This window comes from Protopterus annectens, chromosome 6.part0 (assembly GCF_019279795.1).
Source record: "Protopterus annectens isolate FY-2018-M chromosome 6.part0, PAN1.0, whole genome shotgun sequence".
In the NCBI taxonomy this organism is placed as follows: Eukaryota; Metazoa; Chordata; order Ceratodontiformes; family Protopteridae; genus Protopterus; species Protopterus annectens.
Genome location: NC_056737.1, coordinates 519,475,045 through 519,502,426, shown reverse-complemented (window position 1 = coordinate 519,502,426; position 27,382 = coordinate 519,475,045). Strand labels below are relative to the sequence as shown.

General features: G+C 41.4%; 1 protein-coding gene across 1 annotated transcript in view; it reads right to left on the bottom strand.

The window, feature by feature from the left end:
- LOC122804407 (melanoma inhibitory activity protein 2-like) overlaps positions 1-27,382 on the bottom strand; it is a 1,673,436-nt gene that overhangs the window by 1,611,733 nt on the left and 34,321 nt on the right. Inside the window, exons 2-3 of the mRNA XM_044074238.1 lie at positions 2,948-3,036; positions 2,769-2,840 (exon numbers count right to left, since the gene is read on the bottom strand). Of these exons, the coding sequence (XP_043930173.1) occupies positions 2,769-2,840; positions 2,948-2,983 (108 nt within the window). The 5' untranslated portion in view covers positions 2,984-3,036. The remainder of the gene's footprint in view (positions 1-2,768; positions 2,841-2,947; positions 3,037-27,382) is intronic.

Below are 27,382 nucleotides of genomic sequence, written 5' to 3'. Positions count from 1 at the left end.
TTCCCCCATTGGGGATACATGTAAACAACGAGGTCACATCCATGGTTACAAACAACACGGAGTCAAGTCTGGCTGTGTCCAGGGTGCATAGTTTCATATGTAACTCCCTTAGCAAATGCTCAGTGTCTTGAAGAATGTATTTGGACAACCCAATAACTTGTTTGAGTTCATAGTCCAAAAACATGGAAATAGGCTCTATGAGCCAACCCGAACCTGCCACTATAGGTCTAAATTCTGGCTGGTGGATGTCTTTGTGTATTTTCGGAAGGCCTGAAATGGTGGGGATTAAAGGATAGTCTACTTGCATGAATCTAAACACCACATCTGTAATGTGACCAGTTAATTTACATTCTATCAGGACTTGATCTATACTTTCTTTCATGCGTGTTACTATATCTACAGTGGTCCGTTCATATGCTACATCATTGAGCATATGTAGCATCTTAGCATTATAGTATGAACTATCTAAGACAACTATCAAGCCACCCTTATCGGCAGGCCGTATCACTATGTTATTGTTGTTCTTTAGACAATTCAATGCTTCAATTTGCAAACAGGTCAAATTATTGTCCATCTCAAAGTTATAAAATCGGTGTGAATCATACATTTCTTTTTCCACAGCTTTCACAAATATGTCAACATTCGAGTTTGTCAGTGGCATATAGTCACTTTTTCTTTTGAAGGTTACTTCGTTATATTCATTATTCCCCTGGATTAATAGTTTTAAGCCGATGTTTCTGGCAAAAAGTCTTAGAGCTAAAATATATTGACTGAAGTCAATATTAGTTGTCGGAATAAAGGACATGCCCTTGTTCAACACTTCAGTCTCTGATGAAGACAAAACATGACTGGAAATGTTATGGACCAAATTACCTATTCCCAAAAACTCTGAAGAGTATGCTGTTGGTTTGGGGGAGGGTGTAGTTCTTTCCTCTTGGCCCCTCGAGCATTGTCGTTCTCCAATGATCTCTTCCGATTCAAACGAATGGGAAAAGGAGCCTCTATGGGGTTGTGCATTTCAACCCTCATTAGCTGTATTTTTCTTCTTACTGCCCCTGCTAAAGAGGCATTGGTGGGTGCTTTTGTATTGTCCAAAGCTGGTGCAGGGTCATTAATATTATCACATGGGGTGGTGTAGACCGAGGAAGCAACGTTCCCCGGAGGTGAGTGAATATTATCTAGGACTAGTACTGAGGGTCCTTCTTTGCTAGAATTAGCAGCTTTATCTGACTGTGTAATCAGGGAAGTAGCCTCATCACTAACATTTTCATTGGTATTGGAAAAACGATTGTTATTAGTATAACCTGAATTCTTGTTGGTACTGGCTGCATTTACACTGTCAATGTTATTAATATTATCATTCACAGGATGATTCATATTGGGGATAACTCTATTAGATATGTCCCTGTTGTGAATGTAGCCAGGTCTCCTACCTGTGTCCTGGTTTGCCCTTCCTTCGGATCTATTGCGCGGCCACACAAACACATGTTGCTCTGAAAAATCTTTGATATCCCTGCTCATCTTCTTCCTCTTGTTGTTGAGTAGATTAGCTTCATAGCGACCTGCTCGATCGAATAGCTCTTGCACATGAAGTTCAGTAGCACTATCTCCCATGATTGTGATAAGACGCTTGTGTAAATTAACCATATTCTTTTTACATTCTTCCTCTATTGGAAGAAAAAAGTCAATTAAAAGTTGTATGTATGCCCGACTGGCATCCAAGTTAATCTGCTGCCATTTCTGCAATAACCCTGGATATAAACTTCCATAAGTGGGCATGTTCAGGATTCGTAGGCCCCTCGGTATAATGCCTTTGGCTAAGCACGCCTCCATGTGATAGCGCTGCGTCTGGAGGCGTTTAAATTTAAATAAATCACTGTCCATATCTCTCTTGATGGTTTTAACGAGAGCTTCATCTCTCGTATCAATGTCATTGTTGGTAACAGATACACTGCCATCAAAATTCACTAAAGGATTAGTTCCCTCATCCATTAAAGCTCGTATATGTCTATTAGAGGATGATGGAGTACCGATTGCACTCGTAATGCTCGCAGCTCCTTCCATATCACTTAGCTCGTAGATAAACCGCCAAATCCCAAAGAAATAGGAGAATAAACCAAATCACCCAACGAAGGAGCGTAGGAGCATAAAAACCACTGATGTAGAATGAAAAAGTGGAAGCAAGTTACCATCAACGATGTCTAAGCCTCTAAAGTTTCAATAATCCAAAACGAAAAACCATTCAGTGTTATATAATCCAAAACGAACAACCATTCGGTGCTGATGTTCAAAAAAACATTTATTGGTGTGAGCGCTTTCACGGCTATTACAAGCCGCTTCTTCAGACAAATGACGATGCGCTACTAAAGCGCCAAATTTAAAATACTTGCAATTACAGAGGTCTCCTCCCAAGAACACTCTGCAACATTTAAAGTGCTAGTGCTTACAATTTATAATTCAAATGCACATTCAAATAATGGTGACTATTACTAATAAGACTAGAGACAATGTAACTAATACTATACTAACAATAAATTAAAAACATGCACAAGTATATATATAGCTCACAAATCATATATATATATACATATATATATATATATATATATATATATATATAGATATATATATACATATACACATATATACATATATATATATATATACATATATATATGTACACACACACACACACACATTATATATATATATATATATATATATATATATATATATATATATATATATATGCTTTTTTTTTTTTTTACCTGAAAAGATAATGATTCTTCTTGGTCTTCTAAATGTTTTGTATTCTTCAAAGATGAGTCTAGTTTTTCATACTGCAAAAAACAAAACAAAACAGACAAGCAGTTTAAATATTCAAGTTACAGAGCGAACTAATAAACTTATTACCAAAAAAGGTAAACGGAATTAAAGGATGTCTTACCTCTTGTTTACAGTTGCTTAGTGTTTCAAGAACCATACACTTTTCTTCTAATAATTCAGAAATTTTGCTACCAAGCTTTTTTTCACGTGCTAACAAAATAAATTACATATAAATGGTTAACCAACTTAGCATAAAAACCTGTATACAATATTTAAACAACATGCAGTTAAAAAATCAGGAAAAGAAAATGGAACATATTTTCTACTTCATTAATTTTAAACAGTGAAGCTAGGCTTGAGAAAAGTACAGTTCTTTAAGTAAACTTACCATATCTGTAAATGTTTGAAAGCTTCACTGCAATAGCCTAAATTCTATGGGTTACATCCTGCCAAAGATGTCGCAGCCAGCCAAGCTTCTGAAACTTCAGGACACCTTCTACATGACCAAATTACTAGTCAACTTAAGCTGAGCTGACTATAATGACCGATTTGGATGACAAGATCTTCAGAACGTTTGTGCTAACCAAGGAAGGTAAGCCCTCATAGGTCATAGCTAGGAAAAGAAAAATATATGTCCACACCCTGGCATAAAAAACACACCAAAAAAGAAGGGGTGGTTGAGAGAGGGAGCAGCTATTGCAGCAGTGATCATTTGAACATCTATTTTTATGTTAATTTACTTGTGCAGTGGTTAGCATTGCTGCCTCACAGCATGAGTCTCTCCAGTTCAATCCTCGGCTGGGGTGCCTTCAGTGCGGAGTCTGCATGTCCCCCCTGTGGTCGCATGCATTTCCTCCGGGTGCTCTGGTTTCCTCCCAAATCCCGAAGACATGCTGTACGTGGACTGGACACTAAATTGGCCCTAGGTGTGAGTGTGTGCATGTGTGTGCCTTCTGTGGAAGGTTGAGCGCTGGGCTGGCAAATCAACACCGTAAAACTCCACTGCCAATCATGAGCAGACGAGTGATCCGCTGTGGCGGCCCCTAAACAGGAAAAGCCAAAAGAAGAAGATTTACACAACTGTATTATGTTCTTCTTGGGTGTCCCTGCTGCAATAGCTTAAGCTATACAGGTAGGAAGAGCAAAAAAAAATACTTAAATCATCTTGGTAATTCAGATGGTCTTAGAAGCACTCTAATTTTGCAGCCAGCTAGCCACAGGTCACCTAGGCACAAAAGAGCAGTATCTACAAAGTTAATTCTTTTATACCAGGAAGATGTAAGACTTTTCTAAAGATAAACCTTCAGGCCAATCAGATAAAAACACTAAAAGCTAATGATCACTAGCACCTTCCTAAATAAAACAATGGAGACAGAATAAGAACAGAAAAAGGAAGTGTAATAACAAGCAGATGGGATTACTTTACAAGTGCTAGCAGTGATAAGTTCAATCAATAAATAAATGCAGCACAGGAATGTAAAATATCACTGAATCACAGAGTAAGAGCAAAAAATATCAGTTTAGTAATCCAGAGGGTCTTAGAAGCACTCCAATTCTGCAGGAATGAGGTACTGATTCTATTACTCCCTGAGTCAGATTGTAGGACAGGAAGGAAGAGAAGAGATTGGGATGAAGAGGAATTTCCTGAAAAGGAGGAATATCCTCCCACTGCCATCAGTATTGTAACTGGATCAGCTTCTGAACTTATTTTGTCTGAAACAATCGGTTGCCAGCAAAAGAAATGCAGATTCAGACTTTCTGGAAGGTATATGGGACTGCCAGTGAGGGAGGGAGGAGGGAACAAGGCCTGCCCTTTCTTCTGAGGGGATCCAGCTTCCTCTTTGGAACCTTCCTGCCATTGCTTTTAAATGTCTGCTTATCAGCATTCTGCTGCAACTGTTTCTGCCAAAACTGGGCAAGGGAGCAGAAAATCCAGTGGAAAATGTAGAGAAGGCGTGCTGAAAAATCTGAGATTCTCCAAATCAGGTTTACCAGTCTTATCACACTTTTCGATAATCTCTGGGGGGGGGGTTGTGGTCCAGAAACTAAACCTCTATCCAAAACAGAATTCAAAATCTGATTTTTGGCATCAACTGGGAGACTCAGAAGATGCAGACAGGCAAACCTACTGGAAACAGTACCAGTGGCAACAGTAGTGGAAGCAGTATCTACAAAGTCATAAACATATGTCAAAACAATGAGTAGTGATCTGAATAACAATAATACAATAAACTGAACGACACAAAGCGGTTTTTCCTCCTAAGAAGAAACTACAGCCAAAACATTCCTCATACTTTTAAAATTGGGCAGTATAAATTTAACAATATGAGCCTGGCCATTCAAAATTCTGAAAAAAAGTCAAGGTTGTAGAAGCATTTAATTTTTCCAAACTTACCAATAGCTTTACCATCCTTGTTAAAAGGAGGAGGATTAAAATGAAGAAAATACCTGGCAGCAGCTGACAGCAATGGGGGAAGGTTCTAGGAATTCCAGCTATAACAACTCATAATATTTTCTAGGGACTGAGAAGCCTCATTGTTTTCTCCCATTGAAAACACTGGCACATTCTGGAAATAGTCTCAGAGAAAGTGAACCCTTGGGAAGGAGATTCAAATACCATACTCCACTCCTTAGCTTTCAACTGTCAAGATAGTCACAGAATGTCCCATATTTTTGCCTCATATTTTTGGTTTGTTCTCTTGACATCTGTGGAATTTTTGGCAAATCACTGAGGACTAAAGTCACTAAATAATGTAATTCATTTGAGTTTCAGACTTCATATTTTTCAGAAAATACATGCCAACACAATCCATGTTATTCTAACAACTTTCTAAGTTTATAAGAGCAATATTTAAAACCTGTACCTATTTTTGGGCCTTTACCATCCCATTATTTTAGGCTTTGCCCAGATTTCTTGCATTAAGAGGTAGAGAGGTATGCATCTACTCAGAATCTGAATCAGAAATCTGAAGAGAAAAACCTGCATCTGTCCCTTAACTTTCCCCTACAGTTTCAAAATCATTAACCTCTACAGGGAAAAGGAAGTCACTTACAAGGGGACTTTATATGGGAGTTAACAGCCAGTACAAAACCCTATGCAGAGCCAAATTAAAAAAAAATATTCCAGTCCACAGAAAATAGCAAAGGAGAAGCTGAATGTTTTGTTTTCAGTCTCGTTTTAACACAAAAACTGAGACAAACATACCTAGATTTCCCTGCAACAGCTTCCCAATGGATGAGCACAACATTTTGACTTAGCAAGGGCACATTTTCTGTCCCTTCTCCCATGACTGAAAAAACTGACTCTCCTTTGCTCACTGAGGGGACCCCAATAGCTGCAGAGGACATGGCTAACATCTTGCCCATGGTGGCTGTAAGGATCACACCACAGGGATGCAAGGAATAAGATGAGTGATCTGAGGAAACAGCTTTGGTCACAATAAGGTCACCCAGCTGTGGATGTGGCAAATTACTACCCTGTGATGGCAAAAGCTGTTTAAGTAACTTTCTTTTTGTGGTTGGAAGGATCAGTAGTTTTTTCCACATTCAAGCCAAAATTGGTGCTCGTTTCCCAGGGAAACTTAGCAGCAACAGCACAAAAGAAAAAAAAAAGTGTGTTCCAGTTTAAAAGTACATAAAAGTAATGTGAACTGTCTGATAAAAGGATGCCAGCAGTCTAGGGCTTGAAATAAGCATCCTCACTGGTCCTTCTGAATCTTTTTAATTTTTTTTAAGTTCTTAGCTTCTGGTATTTAGGCCCTGCATTTGAGCAGGTTTCTGCTTGTTTGAGAATCGCACAGCTCCACATACCACTGTGCATTTGTACGCCAAAGCCAGACAATTAAATTCAACAAATTTTTCCCTAAACCCAGGCCGAAAAAGTCATCCTCTGAGCTCTTCCGTGATTGATTCTGAATAGCCACCCCTAGTGACAACAGTCCTCAATCTAGCATTATGGTCAGCAGGACTACCCTTGTTTCTCCCGCCAATGTTGTTGACTTGGGTCTCTTGAGGCAGTGAACCAATTGCCTCATGTATACAGACAACCCTCTACTACTAACACACACTAGTACAGAGTATGAGAGACATATTTATACCAAGAATATAGAATCCATGCTCTCTCTCACTCAAAACAGTAACACGGAGAAAGTTGTCAACTCACACGCCACTACATATGCTCATAGTACCACTATGTATACACATATCAGTACTTATACACACAGTATGCATCAAGTACGTAAATCCACATATGCAGAGGTTCTCTCGAAAAACTTACCGGAACACTAGAGACCTCCAAAACACAATACTGCTACAACTAGCAGTCCACATAGCACCCATGACATATACCAACACCAGTGTCTCCCTCACCAAGCCAGTAAGGAGTAACACTCAAAACCCCAATTTTTTTGTCCTTGGAGACTCAATAGTGAGACACACTGATGTCTCACTCACCAGGTTGGACAAGGAGAAAGTCACAGTCAGTTGCCTGTCTGGTGCCAGAATTCATCAGATCAGACATGCACTTGGGTCTCTCAGCAACAAGTAATGTTATGACTGTCACAGTTCATGTTGGTGTTAATGACCCAAGCATACCTCTCAACCTGGAAACATCAAAAATCTGGACAAGGCCCATGAAAAATAGGTACAAATCTGTACGCTGATTAACATAAAATTTGCATACATAATTACATAACCCCACCCACTCCAGTGGAATTATGGGATACCAACTTTCAAACTCAAACTGAAGAAAAGACAACCAAAATATGGCACCAGAGTCCCCCTGGAACCATTGCAATGTCCCATTACCTGGCTATTTCGCCCCATTTACCATAAACACTAATGTGCATACTGCTTTACTTCTACAATGATTATTTGGATTTTATTTTTACATTTTATAGCACAATGCAAAACAATAATAGACATCTGCTACATAGGGTACATCAGGGGATTTAATTAATATAATGCAATAAAGTCAATTGGGAAGAGCATGTCTAAGGTACACAAGTGCTGTGGTATCAGTCGGCTTGCATAACGACAAAGAAGTAGAAAGGGACAGTAGATTAGCTCTCTACCCACAGTGACCCTAATTACCCTCTCTCCATCTATGATACTAAAACAGTTTTCTTTATAATGATCTACCATGACACGCTTTCTTCACTTGCCAGTATGATGACTGTTAATTTGCTTGAATACAAAACTGTACATTACAATTGTATTTTTGAAAACTACAAAACTGTAAATTTTAACCATGCTCCTCAATAGTGCTATTTTTGCCATTGTCAAATTGTTTACCACTGTTTTAATTTGGGTAGTTTTTCACTGTTTTGTTTTAACAACAGGGCAGGCATGGTAAAGGGCCACTGAGAAAATGCACTACTCCAGTAAACAAATTTAAACCAATAAATAAAAATATACAAACTCATCTAGGTTGTTAGCCTTTCCACAACTAGCAAGTCATATGGGGCTGTGAATAATGATATAGCAAACTGCAGCACAGAGGAGTTGTGTTTGTTTTGCAACACAGAACCTTATTAAAAATAATGCACCAGGTGGAGTCTTGCCACCTGGAAGTTCAAGACTTACTGCAAGAAGTTAAATTAATATTTTACACATTCACACACTTTCCCTTTAATTTGTTCTTCTATTCTTTCCTGCTTCTCTTCTTGTGACCCGTGTGCTTCCTCACTGATGTAAAACAACTCCCAACACAAACACACACACACACACACACACACACTGAGAAAACCAGACAAGGCAGCTGTCAGCAAGGAACTAATGTAAGGTTGACCTTTCTTATTTTTGTAAGGCAAGGTAATTTTCAAGCATGAGATCCATTCATGGAGGCATGCACACAAGCCTGGTAGTGAACTGAAAGTGTCACAGAAATGTAAATTGGAGGAAATAGAGGTGAGGTACAAAAATATATATATCTGTAGAACAAGTCCCGACAGTCTTGAAAACTACAACACAAGAGTCATAAATATCAAACCATGGTAGCTCTGATCGATGTAAAAGATTCCAGTCATCTATCAGAAAGGGTAGTTTACTGAAAGTTGACTACTAATTGTTAATGCTAATTGCTGTTTATTATACTATTCTAATTCACTCTGTATTTTTCTCCCAGGGACTCAACTGAAAAGAGGTAATTACCTTATCAGACCATTACAGTCAACAAATGGAATGATTGAACAAATAAATAAATAAAAGTTCTCTGATGCCCTGGCCAAAAATATCCTAAGTAGGATTAATACCAGTTTGGGTCTCCCCTGAAAAGAAGCCACTAACTTAATGGGAGTTACCTGGTCAATAAAGATTAAACAAAATATATAAATTACTCCTTGCATGAGTCAAAGTAACATGTGTGCTACAATTTTCCAAGTAATGTTTCATGTAAGGGGTGCCTTTATACAGTAATGATGGGTATGGTTATACTGCATTGATGAAGTTATGTACAAGCACTAACTATTATTATATTATTAAGATTTGTGATCTCCTAACTGTATATAATTGGTGCCCTGCTACCCTGTAAACAAAATTTAAACATAAGGACAATGGTATTATAGTTAGCACTCTGTACCGAAAATACTACATTGTCTGTGCATGATATTCAAATAGGTGGAACAGTAAAGGAGATGCGTCCTTAATATTCATTTTTTTAATTTTATGTTTCATACAAGAATACTATCTGCTTTAAATAAGCTTTAGTTCAATTAATAACAATAAGACTGCAAAACAGCTACTCATTTATGCATTTTTTTTCATTATTCAATTATTTTGTTATTCAGGAAACGTTCATCTGAAATTTGTCCATTTTTAGTAGGGTTCCCTAGAAAACTGGAAGGAAATATACATCAGCATTTATCTCTCTTTAAATATCAATCGGTCTGCCTGTCTCTATCTTTATATCTATCTACCTATTTGATTGTTTCCAAGTAAGTAGAGTGGTCTAAGGAAGTTCGTTGTACACACAGACAAGTTTGACACACACCTTACTGCAAATAGCTCTCTCCGTACCAAATAGCTCTCTCCTTACCTTACTTCAAATAGAAGAGCCGTTAAGCTCTCGCATTCGCGGCCAAACACAGCTCGCTCGCATATATCCAAACTCTTCTCTGTTTTGATTCCAGCTCGCATAGCATATATCCAAACTCCTCTCTCTTCCCGCCCACATTCGTAACTTACTGGTGATTCCATAAAGCTTCTTGCACTGGTGATTCCATAAAGCTTCTCGCATAGACTCTATAATACCCGTCTAAACATCCCACGTGCATTTGCGGCAAGCCAGAAATGATGGGAACTCCCTCAGCTCAATTCCGACTGGCTGGTAGCCCTACGGCGCTGACGTCATCGCGCACGTGATGACGTCAGCGCCAGCAGCGCGAAAAATTAAAATCAAAAGGGAAATAAATCGGAAATGAAGGGGTGCCACTCGGGAATCGTGACACCCCTTCATTTGGACCCCAAAACTCGGTAAAAACCAAGAAAATCGGTATGGTTGGGAGGTCTGGACCCAAGACATGCCTCACTGGACTATATAGAGAGAGACATGGCTGTGCTCTCTCAGTATGTGTCCCAGGCAGGTATGTCCCTTATCCTTGAGCAACATACTACCCTCACCTAGAATGACGCCAGAGTATATACAAAAAATGATTAATTTCAATAACTGTCTCAGTTTTTGGTGTCATTCAAATGGGATCCAGTTCCTGTCAGGCTGGGAAGCCATGGTCAAACCTTGCTGCTCTTCCAAAGGCTATTTGCACCTAGCACCTCTAGGATTTTGGCTACTAGCAAGGGCTCTTGCCTCCCACATAGTGTCTTTTTTTAGGTAAGATCTCGAAAACAACATTATTGACGTGAAATTAAACAATCTGAACAAAATAAGGGTCATGCTGCTAAATGCTAGGAGCTTAAACCAAATGCACTCCCTGGAAGCACTTCTATCACTAGAAGATGCAGATGTCTGTGTAGTCACAGAAACCTGGTTTAAGACCTGAAACAGTACTCTAGCCTTGCAGGGCTACAATGCCTTCCACACCTTCAGACCGCAAAATTAAGGTGTGAAAACCAAAGGAAGCAGTGTTTTAATCTATATTAGACATAAATCTGATAGATTTCTTTGAAAATATGACCAAGGCTATTGATGAGGGCAAATCTTTGCACACAGCACAGTAATGTGGAAGCTTTATCCTTGAAGGGAACTTGTATGTACAGCAATTAAATAGCATTAGCTAACCACTGATCCTCAAAATCTCTACTCTGTGGCAGAAAGTTCTGAAGGGTTTGGCACCCAAACCAGTCTTTTTCAATCAGCTCAGCTTAAGATAATGGTTTGTGAATGTGGAAGGTGACCAGAAACTTTGAAAGCTGTCTGGCTGTTTTATCTTACGCAGGATATAACCTGTATAACTTAAGGTACTGCAACAGTGATTAATATGAATAACATCTACAGAACTTAGCAAGGCCTGTATCTATGCTCTGGTAAATGGTTTGGTGCACAAAAATCAGTGCTCCTTCTGAACAGTGGCTATATCTTGTGATAAAATATAAACACTTGATGACATTATTTTACAGGGCAAGTCCAACTGGGCAATAACCCCTTTTCTGCAGAGGGCTAGAGAAAAAAGCTCCACAACTGAACCAATTTTATGGACAGTCAAAACATCACATATACCCATAAAAAAAAAAAAAAAAGGAAGTTATGTACTCAACATAATGTTTCATCTGTGCTGTCCATTTTCATTCTTCCTCAACAACTGGGTTCAGATCCAACTTCGCCATTTCTTACAGCTAGTAGATACTGAAAAAGATCAGTTATGCAAAATCTTACCATAACCATAGATGTCCCTCTCTTCTATGTTGCAATATTCTCACTTGTGGGATCCTCCATCTCAAGTAACCTGAACGTCCGGCTCCTATGCAAAAGCATAAGCCTGGTTGCTGTAAGGTGTGTGGGACATCACATGCAGGGCCATAAACCTTGGGCCATAAATGTGATGTCTGTATGCAGAGACCTCAGAAATGACTGCCCAGTCGGACAACAGTTTAAGGAGAAAGTACAGTTGTGTACCTACCATAAATGTAGATGTTCGAGTGTACTCACTGTTGCAGTCATTACTCTTGGGTTATCCTGCTGGCAGGCTACCCGCAGTCGGCCTGAATTCCAAAGTCCTGATCCAGCGTTGGTTGCTGTCGCCTCTTCCCTGACGTCAGTGTGCCAGGGGTATAAAAGATGCAGCCGACACCATTTTCTTCAGTTTTTCTTGCCCCAGATGTCAGGTGCCCCCAAAAGGGTAGGCTAAATATAATATGCCAATAAACATACGTGAAGTAAAGAAACATTTCCTTCATCTACAAGCAAATACACCACATAGGTTGTATAGAATAGAGAAGTACAGATAAACCCCAGCAAAAGAAAGGGGGATGGTGGGAGGGTAACCTGGACTGCAACAGTGAATACACTCGAACATCTACATTTATGGTAGGTACACAACTGTACTATGTTCATCGTGTTTCACTGTTGCAGTCATTACTCTTGGGTTGAATTCCAAAGCTGAGGAAGGGTGGCTGGGCTAAACAGGATTAGGAGAGGCTATGAGGCCCTGCAGAACTGCAGTGGCAAAGTCTACTCTGGATTTAGAGAAAAGAGGTAAGTGGTAGTGCTTTGTAAAAGTGTGCACTGAACTCCAAGTTGCAGCCTCTAAGATGTCTTTGGTTGGAACTCCTCTGAGGAAGGCTGCTGATCTGGTAGAATGAGGCCTAATGCCCTTAGGCACTGGTTTGCCATGCTGTGAATAGCATAAACGGATGCAATGGCCTATCCATTTAGAAAAAGTCTGTTTTGAGATAGCCTTTCCTTGTGATCCTGCAGCATAGGACACTAAAAGTTGCTCAGTCTTTCTGAAAGCTTTAGTTCTGTCCAAGTAGAAGCGTAGCTGCCTGCGTATGTCCAAAGAATGCAGAATTCTCTCACCCTTGTTCTGTGGGTTTGGATAAAAGGTAGGCAAGTGAATGGTTTGGTTGAGGGCCACACTGGACACCACCTTAGGCATAAATGTTGGGTTTGTCCTCAGAGAAACCATGTCTGGATGAAAAATGATAAAAGGTTCCACAGCCATGAGTGCTTGTAACTCCGAGACTCGTCTTGCAGAGGTTATTGCTAGGAGCAGAGCTGTTTTCCAGGATAAGAATTTTATATCAGCTGTTGAGGCTGGCTCAAAAGGAGGCAGTGTGAGCTTTTCCAAGACATAATTGAGGTCCCATGTCGGAATTGGTGCCCTCCTTGGAGGTCTGATGTTTTGCCCCTCTGAGGTACTGTCTTATTAAAGGATGAGAAAAGATAGGTGGTTCCGTATTGTAATGATGGTAGAGGCATGAATCTTAATTGATGAAAAGGAAAGGCCTTTGTCCAGCATCTCAGTTAGGTATTGTAAAATCTGAGGGATATTTGGTACATACATGTCAATGCCTTGTTCCTGGTTCCAAGCACAGAAATCTCTTCCATTTTTCTGCATAAGATTTTCTGGTACTGGACCACCTGGCCTCCAAGATAACATCCATAACAGCTTTTGAAAGAGTGTTCTGAATGGCTACATTATCTGCCATGCTGCCAGATTTAAGGTCCTGTGTTGGCTGTGCAGGATCGGATTGTTTTGTTGGGTCAGCAAGTGAGAAGTTTGAGGCAATATCCATGTTGGACATTGAGACAAGCTCTCTAGGATTGGGTACCAGTGCTGGCGTGGCCAGTCTGGTGCAATCAGTATCATTTTTGGCTTCTCTTGTTTGACCTTTAGGAGTACCCTGGGAAGGAGAGGCAGTGGAGAAAAGGCATATACTGTTAGATTTTTCCAGCTGAAGGACAGGGCGTCCACTCTCCATGCTTGTTTGTGATAACTCCTTGTGCAAAATCTCTGTAATGGGAAGTTGTGAGGGGAGGCAAATAGATCTATGTCTGGGCATCCCCATTTCCTTGTTATCATGCTGAAGACTTGTGGATCCAGTTTCCACTCGTGGGGATCCATGAGGTTTCTGCTTAGTTCGTCTGCCAGAGTATTTGTTTTTCCTGGCAGGAATTGTGCTTGCAGGTGAACTTGATAAGTCAATGCTGTGTCCCATAAGGTCATTACTTGTCTGCAGAGGGGGTAGGAATGTGTGCCTCCTTGCTTGTTTATGTACCACATAACCATAGTATTGTCTGTCTTTATCAGTAGCTGTCCTGGATGAAGTAGATCCTTGAAAGCTGTCAGGGCATTCTGAACAGCTAGCATCTCTTTTTGATTGATGTGAAGATGCATCTGGCTTGCAGGCCATGTGCCCTGAATACATTTTCCTGCCATATGGGCCCCCCAGGCATAATCTGATGCATCTTTTGTCAGTGTCTGTCTTGCTGTGGGTAAAGTGAATGGCAGACCCTTTTTGTGGTGACAGGCCTGTGCCCACCATCGAAACTCCTGTTGCAGGCAGGGAATGAGGGTAATTACTGGTCTCCAGGCTGTGGCAATGTTGAGTCCAAACACTTTTTAGATACCACTGTAGTTTCCTCATATGCAGTCTGGCATATGGAATTAGTACAATGCAGGATGCCATGAAGCCCAAGGCCTGCAGGATTTTCCTTGCAGATAACTGGGTCTTTGTTGCCAACTTTTTAAAGTAAGACGTCAGTTGCCTTTGTTTGTCTGGCGTGAGATAAGCCATCTGGACAGTTGTATTTAAGCTTGCACCCAGGAATATTATCTCTTGAGAGGGTACTAGTTTTGATTTCTTTTCGTTTACTGTGTACCCTAGGCAAATTAGTAATCTTTTTACAAACGCCAGATGCTTTAGAAGAATGTCTTTGTGCTCTGCTTGAATAAGGCAGTCGTCCAAGTAAGGATATATTTGAATTCCTGTCTGCAAAATGCAATTACTGGTGCTAGGCATTTTGTGAAGACCCTGGGCGCAGTAGATAAGCCAAAGAGCAGTGCAGAGAATTGGTAGTGCATTGAGCCAGCTATGAATCTGAGGTATCTTCTGCAAGATTGTCTGATTGGGACATGCAGGTATGCCTCTTTTAGGTCCAAAGTTACGAGCCAAGCCTTCTTGCCCAGCACGGGCAGTAGCTGCTGTAGAGTCAACATCTTGAATTTTGGAACCTCCAGAAACGTAGTATAGACAGGTCCAGTATTGGTCCCCAGGTTTTGTCCTTTCTGGGCACTAAGAAAAGTCTGGAGTAAAATCCTTGCCCCTGCTCTTGTTGTGGTACTTGCTGAATGGCCCTCATGTCCATGAGGGCTATAATTTGCTTTTGTGTCTCTGCCCATTGATTGTGTGACAGGTCTGGCATACCTTTAGCCCTTGGTATGGTGTGAAAATGGAACCTGTAGCCTTGGGACACTATGTTCAATACCCGTTTGTCTTGGGTAATCATTTGCCAATTTGGTGAGAAAAGTGCTAGTTTTCCCCCTAAAGGGGCTGCCAAAAGAAAAGTGCTTGGATCTGGCAGAGGAAAGTCATTGGGACTGTTTCCTGTAATGTTGTGATTTGTCTTCTCCGCTTTTGGAGGTAGGAGTACTCCATTGTTTAGGCCTGTATGAGCCTTGGGGCTGAGATCTGCCTCTGGGATGTCTGTATCTGCCTCTTTGTGGTCTGTCTGACACTGGAAAGGACCAATTTTTTGAAGGCCAGTTCCTGCTAAATCTGGGTGGCTGTACCTGAAAGAAATCTTTAACCGTCTGCATGGATTTCGCTTTATCCTCCATTTTCTTCAACACCTCTTCTGCTTTAGCACCAAAGTATCATGCTGTAATGGAGCATCTAATAATTCTGCTTTAACATGATCAGGTAGATTCTGTTCCTTTAACCAAGCATACCTTCTAATAACAGAACCTGTAACAGCGGCCCTGCAAGAGGCCTCCAGTGAATCATAACCACATTGCAAAGTATGTTTTCCCACTTGTTCAGTTGCATGCAATAAATCCTGCATTTCCTTGTTCTCTGAACATTCAGAATTTGTCAACATTTTCTGTTTAAGCAGTGACATTAAGTATTGCTGATATTTAAGCATATGAAACTGACAATTTAAAGCCCTTACTGCTAAGGTAGCAGAAGTGTAAACTTTTTTCCCCCATCTGTCCAGTGCCCTAGAATTCCTATCAGAGGGGACAGGGTTTTTTGTAGTGGAAGCTTTGACCCTTTTGGGACCCTGTGAAATAGTTTCTGGGTCAGCAGCAGGGTATTTTTTATATAGGAATTTATAAGAATCTGGGACCCTGTAGTATCTGGAGTCTGGGGACAGGCCGGATTCTGAAAATACATCATCTACAATGTCTAGAACAGGCGGAATAGCAAGGGGTCGGTGGCGAGGTAATAGCAGAAAGTCTCTTTTGTCTTTTCTTAGATTCTGAGTAATCTTGGCTCTCCCAGTGGAAATGCTCCCTCATGGTATGCAGTGTTTCCCCAAAGGAATAATCCTCAGGAGGAGAGGCTGAAGGAATGGATTCTTCAGCATCAGAATCCTCATAGGGAGGAATAGAATAATCCTGTTCAGAAGAGGAATCAGAGGAAATAGAAACCTTATCAGAAGAATCATATTCTGTCTCTTGCCTAGGCCTCTTATCAGGAGGGGGATGGGAACCCCTGATCCAAGTAATTAGGTCTTCGGCCATTTTAAGCATCTGTTTTTTAGGCATGGAAGTCTGAGTAGGAGAATGCTGTACTTGTTTCTTTGTCTTTAGAGCTGCTTTAGTCTTTGTCTTAAAAGCTGAAGATGGTTTAACATATAACAGTGTAGGTCTGAAGACACCCTCAGAAGCCGATGCCTGCTCAGTGGCTCTGGACCCATCTGAGGGGATGATTTCCAAGTGTCCAATACCTTGAGTATCCAGAGGCCCAGTCGGCTCCACGTGGGAGTCGGAAGCGGCCTGTGGCTCTGAGGTAATGGGCGCCAGGGGCTGCGAAAGCACCTCACTGAGAACCGGCGACTGGCCTAATGGAGGCCTCGTCGTCTGTTTTGGACCTCGGATGTCTATCCTTTTCCTTGTCCTTGCGTTTTTTGTAAACACGGGTTGTCGGCTGTTCCGACGGCATTATATAATTAAACCTTTGGCCAAAGTAATGAAATGTAAAATCGAACTGACGCTTAATCGTGCGTTGGTTAAAGCTAGCACAAAACCTGCAGCTAGCAACATTGTGGTCAGGGCCTAGGCAAGGAATACAGTAAGAGTGAAAATCCTTATGAGGTATTTGCTTCCCACAAGAAATACAATTGTTAAATTTTTCTGACATCGGTCTGGAGCAAGAAAAAAGTTTCCCCCAATGGGGTAATTACCTTTAATGAAAACTTTAGTTCTGAAATTCGGATTTGAAAATCTCAGGAGTCGGCCAACTGGCACTTGCGAACTGCTTTTGCTTCGGGCACCGCATGGCAAGAAAGACTGAAGAAAATGGCGTCGGCTGCATCTTTTATACCCCTAGCACACTGACGTCAGGGAAGAGGCGACAGCAACTGACGCCGGACCAGGACTTTGGAATTCAGGCCAACTGCGGGTAGCCTGCCAGCAGGATAACCCAAGAGTAATGACTGCAACAGTGAAACACGATGAACATCAGGAATGATGCCTTCCAGAGAAGGAAAATGTAACTCAGGGGACAGGAGGGAGGGCACGGATACTGCAACATGGAAGAGAAGGACATCTATGGTTATGGGAATCTACGTCCTTCTATGCTCAAGTTGCAGTATTCGCACTTGTGGGAGAGTACCACAGCTCAAGCAGAAGAAAGGGTGGAGAAACAGGTAGCAGTCTCCAAGAAATCTTGGAGGATGGCCCTTGCAAATCCTGCTCTGTCTCTGGAGATATGGTCCAACTTGTAATGCTTGGTGAAGGTACATACAGAGGACCATGTGGCTGCCTCTAAAATGGTAGCCATATCCAGGCCCTTGAGAAAAGCCCCAGAAGAGGCCACTGCTCTAGTACAGTGGGCTTTTCCAGAGTGAGGTATGTCTTTACCATGGAAAGAGGAGCAGAAGGTAATAGTCTTGTGTATCCAGGAGGATATAGTCTGTTTGGATACAGCTTTCCCCAGGGCACTGGGGTGGAAAGATACAAAGAGCTGATTGGACGTTCTAATGTTCTTAGTCTTGTCCAGATAAAATATTACTTGTCTGTGGACATCAAGGGAGTGAAGCACTCTGTCATTTTGTAAAGAAGGGAAAAAGGTGTGCAAGTGAATAGACTGGTTGAGGGAGAGTTCATTGACCACTATGGGCATGAAGGAGGGGTTGGTATGAAGAGTTGCCTCATCTTTGTGGAAAACAGTGTACAGTGGAGAGGCCATGAGTCCTTGCAATTCAGAGACTCACCTACCTGAAGTAAGGGCTACTAACAAGACAGTCTCTAGGTACATGTCTGTAAGGACGCAGAGGCTGCTGGTTCCAAGAGGACAGTGGTAAGTTTTCCCAGTACATAGTTCAAGTCCCAAGGAGGGGGGATTGGTTTTCCAGGTGGTTTGATATGGAGGACCCCCTTCAGGAAGAGTTTGACTTCCAACCTGGAAAGTAGTGGTGGATCCATTGGTAAAGTAAGCTAAAATGGGAGATAAATGTACTTTCACTGAAGAATATGAAAGTTCTGATTTAAGAAGCTCACACACACAGGCTAGGGCTAGAGGGACATCAGTTTTGAAGGGATCTAGTTGCCTTTGAAGACACCAACTGGAAAATCTTTCCCATTTTGAAACACAGGATCTCCTGGTAGTGGGTTTCCTGGTCTCCTGCAGGATAGAAAGCACGTCCTCCGAATAAAGGTGATTGAAAGGGATCAGGAGTTTATCACCCACTGGGTAAGGTTGAGGGTTTTCAGGTGTGGGTGAATAAGGGATCCCTTCTGTTGTGTGAGTAGGTCCACTTTGTGAGGCAACTTGTGGTGACTGCCCTTGGCAAGAGAAAGAAGGGAGAACCAATGCTGCCTTGGTCAATAGGGAATTCCCAGCAAGATTTCTGGCTTGTCACTCTGGATTTTTAGCAGGACCTTCTGAATGAGGGGGAAGGCATAAAGGAACAGCCCCTTCCAAGAAATCAAAAAGGCATCCACTCTCCAAGCTAGCGGAGAGGGGATTCTGGAGCAAAAAAGCAGAAGTGGTCTGTTCTGAGGGGAGGCAAACAGATCTGTGAGGTGCCCCATCGGTGGACAATATCCAAGAACATATCTCTGTGTAACATCTCCTTGTGATGTTGAGAGAAAGATCTGCTGATGGCATCTGCCTGAAGGTTGTCTTGAGATGGAATGTAGACTGCCTGCAGAGTGACATTGTGCTGGGTGGCCAGCTCTCATGCCTGTGTTGCAAGCCTGCACAGTAAGTAGGATCTGGTCCCCCCCCCACTTGATGTACTACATCACAGTTGTGTTGCCTTTGAAAATTTGGAGGGGGCCTGCCTGTTATCAGTGGAAGGAAGGCCTTTAGGGCTAGAAGGACAGCAGTCATTTCCCTCACACTGATGTGCTTTTTCTGGAGGGAAGGCTTCCACTGAGCCTGAACCTTGAGACCATTCACAGTGGCCCATACCCTAGATCCGAGGCATCTGTGTGCATGAATTGCACTGCTTTGGTGAGTTAGAGAAGGAGGGGATCAGCATAAATTTGCCTTTCAGGTATTGGAGGTTACCAGGACTGATATGAGATTAGGTGATATTATTAATAACACTGAACGCAATGAAACTAGATGGATTCTTAGACTCAGAGCACATACAGGCTCCAGTCTAAATGATGTAGTTCCCCTGAAACCAGAATTAAAGAACAGGGGTTTGAGAAAGTAATTTTATATAATATATACTACATTAGTTAACATTATATATAAAAATATTTAGATTTTCAGGTCATTTAGAGTGTTGTAGAATTTTTAACAGTTTTTATGTATCTTGTTTCTACATATTTTTTTTATGAAGGATTTTTTTATTGTGGTTGTCTTTTTAAATAGCTCTATTCCTGAGCACATTTACTACTGTTTTACATATCACATGACTAATTATTGTTAATTGATGGAGTATTTAAATCTGTGGTTTTTGGTCTTTTTGTGATCTGAAGAAGCAATTTTTTGAATTGTGAAAGCGTTCATCTTTTCTATTAAACTTTTTGTCTACATTGAATCTGGAATTTTGTTCTTTATCAGCCGTGGAACTGCACTTTGCTTGTTTTTTTACCTGTTGACTGTTTGGTTTTGTGCAGCTAACCATTGTGAGGTATTTATATTTTCTGTACTTAACAAGGGATTAACTTTTATCCCTAGTCAGGAAAGTAATTTTAGTGATGTCATTATGGATATTTCGATGTTTGGTAGGAACATTATGCTTAGGGAAAAGTTTGGTAATGGCAACCAATCACGGGTTTTTAGGTTGAGGCAACCAAGTGGGTTTGTCCCTATATTTAATTCCACTATGCAGACCTTTAAGGTCTGTGAGCAAGAAATACAGGCATATTTGCAGAATGCTAACAATAGGAGTTTTTATAACTTGACTACAGGACAGAGAAAGGCCATGAAGGATTTACAGCGCAATCCGCATATAGTAATCAAACAGGCGGACGGGGGGGGCAGTGGTGGTCATGAATATACTGTCGGATGCATCTACCTTTGTTCATATATCCCCTATTGGTCTGAATAACTTTTGTTATGAGAAATTAAGGGTCAATTAAAGTAGATGGATGTGGATGGCTTGATAGATAAGGACCTGATGGATTTCCTCTGGGTTGAGAATCCTATAACCCCAGTGTTCAAAAGCCCTGCCAAAACTCCATAAAGATCTGCACAACCCCCCACTCAAACCCATTGTCTCTGGGAGGGGGTGGGCTACAGAAAATATTTCAATATGGCTAGAATGCACTATGAGGCCTTGGTTGACATCAACCGATGAGGTGTTAAAGGATACAGGGCATTTCCTAACTTCTCTATAACAGTACACAGAAGTAGACAGAAGGAAGAAGGAAGTAGTACATTATGGTGACACAATGTCAATAACCTGTTTACAGTGATCACTAATGACTATGGGGTGCAGGCTGTAATAAGGCTATTGAGTGATCCACAATTAGAAGGGCCGATGTTGGAAGTAACGAAAAGGTTATTAACCATAGTGCTAGAATACAACATTTTCACATGTGTAGGGAATTTATATAGGCAAATACAGGGGGTAGCCATGGGCACCCCCTGTGCAAATACATATGCACATTTGGTGTTGTCCTTCTGGGAGAGGCAATATGTCTTAGGGGCACAGAATGTATGGAGAGACAATGTACGCCTATATAGGCACTTTGTGAGTGATATTTTCCTGTTATGGAGAGGGGAAGTAAGTGAATTGAAGGGTTTTGTAACTTTTTTGGAATTGACTATCACCTTCCTAAGGTTTTCTGTTAGTGTTTCAGAAACCATGATAGATTTTCTGGATGCGAGACTTATGCAGGATGAGTCAGGGTTCAAAACTACTCTACAAGAAAGAATGCTGGAAAAACAGCATTCTTACACAAGATAGTATGCATCCAAGGTTCACCTTTGACAACATTGTCACTGGACAAATGGGGAGAATCTCCAGGTTGTGCACAGAGGACAATGATTGTGAGGAAGAGATGTCAAAAATGGTAGGATATTTTGAGAACAGAGGATACAATAACAGGAAAGTAAAGGATATAACATGGCTGCAGAGAGAGTTTAGGAGGGGTAAACTTCAACCATGGTTAAAGCATAACAGAGAAAATGAAACAGGTGATGTTAGTAGACTGATGACAATGATACTCTAAGACTCATGTTCACATATAGTAATAATATTCATGGGGTCTGCAATATTGTCAGGCGTAATTGGAAAATACTGCTGACAGATGAGAAACTCAGGAAGGTGGTGGGGGACCAACCCAAATTTGGTTTCAGGAGGAAAAAGAATTTGAAGGATATACTGAGCCATGAAGGGAAGACAGAATCCCAACAGGCAGTGGCCAGGACAGGTACTAGATCCTGTGGGACATGTAAAGCCTGCAGAAGTACAAGTAAAGATAGTAGTTTTATACATCCAGTCACTAGTAAGGTGCATCAGTTTGGAGCAAAAGCCAACTGTAGAACCATGCATGTGGTTTATCTTGCCATATGTCAAGTATGTACAAGCTATTACGTAGGCAAGATGAATTGTATGTTTAAGACCAGGAATTTGAACCACTTATCGGCCATAAGGACGCAAAATGAGCATAATGCCTTGTTTAGGCATATCTCTGCCAATGAGGGACATCACTTTAAATTCATGGCCATATGGAATATGAGAAAAAGACATGGGGGGAGATGTAGTAAACAATACAGAATTAGAGGAAGCGAAATGGATAGTGGAATTGACAGCACACAAATACCCTGGACTCAATGAAGTTGTCCCTCTAAAACCTGCTCTTAAAAAACGTCGGGTTCAGTATTAATTCCCGACTGGTTGCCATGTATTTTAAAAACAAAAGCTTTGATGGAGTTTTTATCTGATGAAGGGCACAACCCGAAAGCGCTTATCCTGTTTTATGCTGGCGTGTTTCATTGTTTTATCCATTGTTAAATATTTGTTCTCAGTGTTGGTGGCTGCTATCTTTCTTCTTTTTTACGTGATTTTGTGGTGAGCAGCTACATCTTCAGTGAAGTTTACTATATTTTGCTTTTGGACTAAGTAAAAATATGAAAAATTCCCCAACAAGGTACTTTTCTGAAGACATCTTCTTTAGCATGGAGCGAAGCGAGCAAGCTGACGTTCAATTATGGCAGAGATGTTCTGAGGTCTGTGCAAGCAGACATCACATTTATGGCCCTGCGTGTGACGTCCCACGCATCTTACAGTAACCAGGCTTAAGTTTTTGCACAGGAGCCGGACGTTTGAGTCGCCTGAGGCAGAGGATCCCACAAGTGTGAATACTGCAACATGAGAACAGAAGGAAATCTCTTGAGCTCCTCCCTTACCCATAATGCTCTAGTCCCTTATCATATCTCAAATCTCATTTGCTAGCCTTACAGTTTCAGAGAACTTTAGAAACGGCACTGGGATGAAAACCCAATATCTGGAGGTCAAAGGCAGGAACATTGGTTCTTTTACTATTTTCTCATTCTTCCAAAAGTCACAAACCAACTGGTAGGGGGTTGGAGGGAGGGGAGTTGAGAAAGAATGAAAATGGGCAACACAGATAGAACGTTATGGTGAGTACATAACTTCTTTTTCTGATGTTGTCAATTTTCATTAATTCCTCAACAGCTGGGAAAGAGTCCCTAGCTACCTGAATTCCGGGAGGACTCTTAATGAAGGATATTCCTGAGCACTGTTGAGCCAAAGGTTGCTCTTCTCCTAGAGACCAGATCCAATTTATAATGAGTAATAAAGTTGTGAGGATTAGCCCAAGATGCAGCCACACAAATACCGTCCATGGAAGACCTAGATAAAAATACAGATGAAGTTGCTATAGACCTGGTTGAATGAGCTCTTTATGGTTCTGACAAAGACAAACCCAATTTATTACAGACAAAGGAAATGCAATCAGTTAACCATTTGGCAATAGTTACTTTGGTAACTGGATTGTCCAATTTTGATTCTGCAAAAGAAATAGTTGTTCTGTTTTATAACGGGCTTGTGAACATCCAACAAATGTAACGTATTCTCCTTTATTTGTAAAATTTGGAAAGAAAACTGGAAGATTAATGGATTGATTAATGCTGGATTCTGACACAGCCTTTGAAAGAAAGGATTGATTGGTTCATAATACTACCCCATAAGGAGGCTTAGAAGATAAGGCTTGAAGTTCAGAGACTCTTCCAGCAGAGGTTACAGCTACCAAAATGATAGTTTTCCACGTTAAAAATTTTAGTTCACACTTTGCTGATGGCTCAGAGTTTGAGTTAAAGCTTGTAAAACTAAATTCAAATCCCATGGCAGAGTTGGATCTTTAAAAGGGGGTCTCAGAGGAAAAGTACCCCTTACAAAGGCTTTACAAAGTTTTGAAGAAGCTAAGGCTGAATTGTTAGCTCTTATATGATGATATGAAATGGCAGCTGGTTGAACATTATTAGTGGAGGAGCTAGCCTCATCATTAAAAATTGCAGCCGAGAACTCAAGAACTTTATGTACTGGTACTGACAACAGGTCAGTGTCTTTCTGTTGTACCCAAAAACACAAATCTTTTTCATTTACTCTTCCTAGTGGAAGCTTTATGGGAAGATAAAAGAATGTGGCAGACAGGACATGGCAGCCTGGATTGTCAAGCTATCGAAGGAAGTGGAGAAACTATGCAATCAGCTTTAGGCCTAAAATGTCTGGGTGAAGAATCATGTCTGTCGGGTGAGCCAGGATGTCTGGAATTAGATTCAGAATCCATGGAGGGTGAACTAGATGAAGCCAAAGAAAGGGGAACCAAATCTAACCAGGCCAATAAGGGCAATGAAGATGACTTTGCTCTTCAACTGAAATGCTTTCTGGAGAAAATTGGGGATCAGAGAAGTTGGCAGATAAGCACAGAGGAGACTGGGGGGCCAATTATGGAGGAGAGCATCTCTTGATGATTCTCCCGGTGGACAGAATCATGGCAAAGAACCTGATTATACTTGTTGTTGAGGGGAGATGTAAAGAGGTTACAGCAAGGTTGGCCCCATTAGTGAAAGATGTTGAGAGACCACTTGTGAGGAAACAAAATGGACCTGCTCAACTTGTGTGCTATCACGCTGGATTTCCCCGGAATGTACGTTGCTATCAGAAACCAAATGGATGAGATTGACCACTGCAACACACTGACAGCTTCTCGACATAGGGGGTAAGATCCGGTTCCTCCTTGTTTGTTGATACACCAGACTACTGACATATTGTCCGTCTGAACAGCAACAGTCTCAGAAGGGAGAGAATTCTGAAAAGCCTGCAAAGCTACAGGTATTGCTCTTATTTCCAAAACACTGATATGGATATGTTAGCCTCTTCGGGGTACTAGGTGCCTTGGACTGTCTTTCCCAATAAGTGTCCCTCCATCCAACTTGTGAAGCGTCTGTGGTCACTATGGCTGTAGGCTGAGGAAGAATGAAGGGACGGCCTTGTAATATCTGATCAAATCCACCACCAGAGATATTTTTTACATGCTTAAGTTGCTCTGATCTGGGCTGACATAGGTAGGTGCAAAACAGACTACTCAGTTGCTAGAGTTCACTGAAGAATTCTCATACTGTATCTTGCTAATGGAACCAGGACTACTGCAGTGGACATTGACCCCAAGGCTTGTAGAATCACAAGCTGGTAGAGAAGAATTTTGAATTATCTTTCTGACTTGAAATCGAACAGTTTGTACTCTTGTTAAGGGAAGGGAGGGTGTTACTGATACCGTATTGAGCAAGGCCCCTAACAACTCTGTCTGAGATGGTTCTAGCTGAGATTTGTTGTGATTGATGGTAATTCCTAGATGAGAGCAAAGTTGGAGTACATACTCTTGTGCTTTTATCAGAAGGTGCCTGGTCGGAGCAGTTATTAGCCAGTCATCCAAGTACAAAAACTCCCTGAATCCCTGCAGTCTCAAGTGAACTGCTACTACTACCATGCATTTGATGAACACCCTGAGGGCTGTGCTAAGACCAAAGGGCAGGGCTTTGAAGTGGTAATGACTTGCTCCCAGCCGGAAGAGTAGGTATCTTCTGGACTGTCTGTTCATTTTTATGTGATCAAATGCATACTGTGTTTTTGTTGAGCACATCAAGTCATCCTTGTGCAGGAAAGGCAAAATGGACTGAACCATGACCATCCGGAACTTTATATACTAATCGATTTGAATTAGTCTCCAGTCCCCTGTTTTCTTTGGCACTAAACAAAAATCTTGAGTAAGTTCCGGACTCGTTCTGGTCTGGGGGGGCCCTATGCACAACTCTTTTTCAAGCAGCTTTCATATTTCAAGTGATGTTGCTTTCCTCTATGTGAAACGTGTAAATTTTGTTTACTGTTAACAGAGGTGATAGGGAAAAAGGTATTATATAACCTCTGGAAATAATTTTCTGCATTTTTTAATTTCTCCAAGTCTTTTGGGTTTCTAATACCACGATGGGAATGAACCCCCATTACTAAGTCAAAGTACAATTAAAGTTCATGAAATTAGTATTGTCTCAATCTTTGAAGTCAGCCAGAAGTGCTCTTCGCAGCACCCGCAATGTGCCCAGTAATGACAACTCCTGCAATTTGTACGGGATTACATTATTGTGGTAACATATCTAAATACGATTGTAGATTCTTTTGTATAAGACCCATTGCTCCTACTACTATTGGAACTGTCAGGGTTTCTTTCTTACATACTGCTCTCATTTCTGCCTGCAAATCCTGATATTTCATGACTTTGTGTCTCTGTGTCTGCATCCATGTATCTCTTGTAATGTCTAGACAGGCTTTCTGGTGCAGGGATAGATGACCCAAGACTGCCTCCAAAGATGGACAAATTGGGTCTCCTTTCAGGAGTGCTGGTAGAGTCTGTCCAGAAAAGAATCTCTGGACCCCTGGTTCTGCAGGCCTCCTCTACAGTGTGGGCAGCATTTTACATTTGTGTTCCCGTCTCTGCCCCTGGGGAAACTATCTCCATGTAGATCATGTAAAGGACCCTGGGATTTTCTGAACCACATTTTTTTGGCCACCTGAATTACTAAGAAGGTTCTTTGAGTAGTTGAAAAAACCACGACCAGTGCAGACAGGGTGTTACTGTCTTGCTCACACCTGGAGAGTGTCTTTAACTTTAGGGCCAAATAAAAAACTTCTGTCAAAAGAAGCATTGACAAAGGAGGACTTGAAAGGCGCCACAAAATCACAAAGGCACATCCAAGCATGTCTCCTGATGGAAATGCCTGAACTCGCAACCCTTGAAGTACCTTCAGCTGCATATGAGAAGAGCCTCATGGGATGAATTTGAGATGGATTGTAGGGTAGCTAGCTGTGCAACAGAGCTCTCTTCCTCAGTAGTAATGGTCCCAGAGAGGAATTTGATAAGTTCTTTAATCAAATCCCTCTGAAATCTAGTGAGATGTGCAAAATAATTCAGTGACCTGAGTGCAAAGGTCACTTGAAGCATATACACACTTCCCAAATTGTCCAAAGCCCTGGACTCCCTGTTAGGGGGATGGACAGAAACTCTGTTCAGAGAGTTCCTTCTTCGTGGTCACTATGACCATGGTAATGACTGGGTACTCCTTTGTTCCAGAAATCATTTCCTTTCGGTGGTGTCAGGATCCTATCTGGTCTCTTGGGGATCATCTCAACAGTGTTGGGTTCCTTCCATGCCCACCTAGAGATCAAATCAATGTGCTCATCAGCAGGCAGAGTCAACCAAGAGGTAGACGGCCCAGACCCAAAGGCTTCCAAGAATACAGATTCCTCTTGGGAAGGGTTATCAGTTAACAATTACCCTTTTGCTTGAGGATCTCCAAGATGCCACCAAAGGAGACGTTATCAAGTGGTGATCTTGGGGACCCCTCCCCCTCATCAAAATCGGTATCTTCTGTGACAGACTCTTGAGGAGAGTCTAAATGCCTCCTCTTGCACTTTCTCTTCTTAGGGACTTCTTCGGTAGGATGTTCCAGAGAA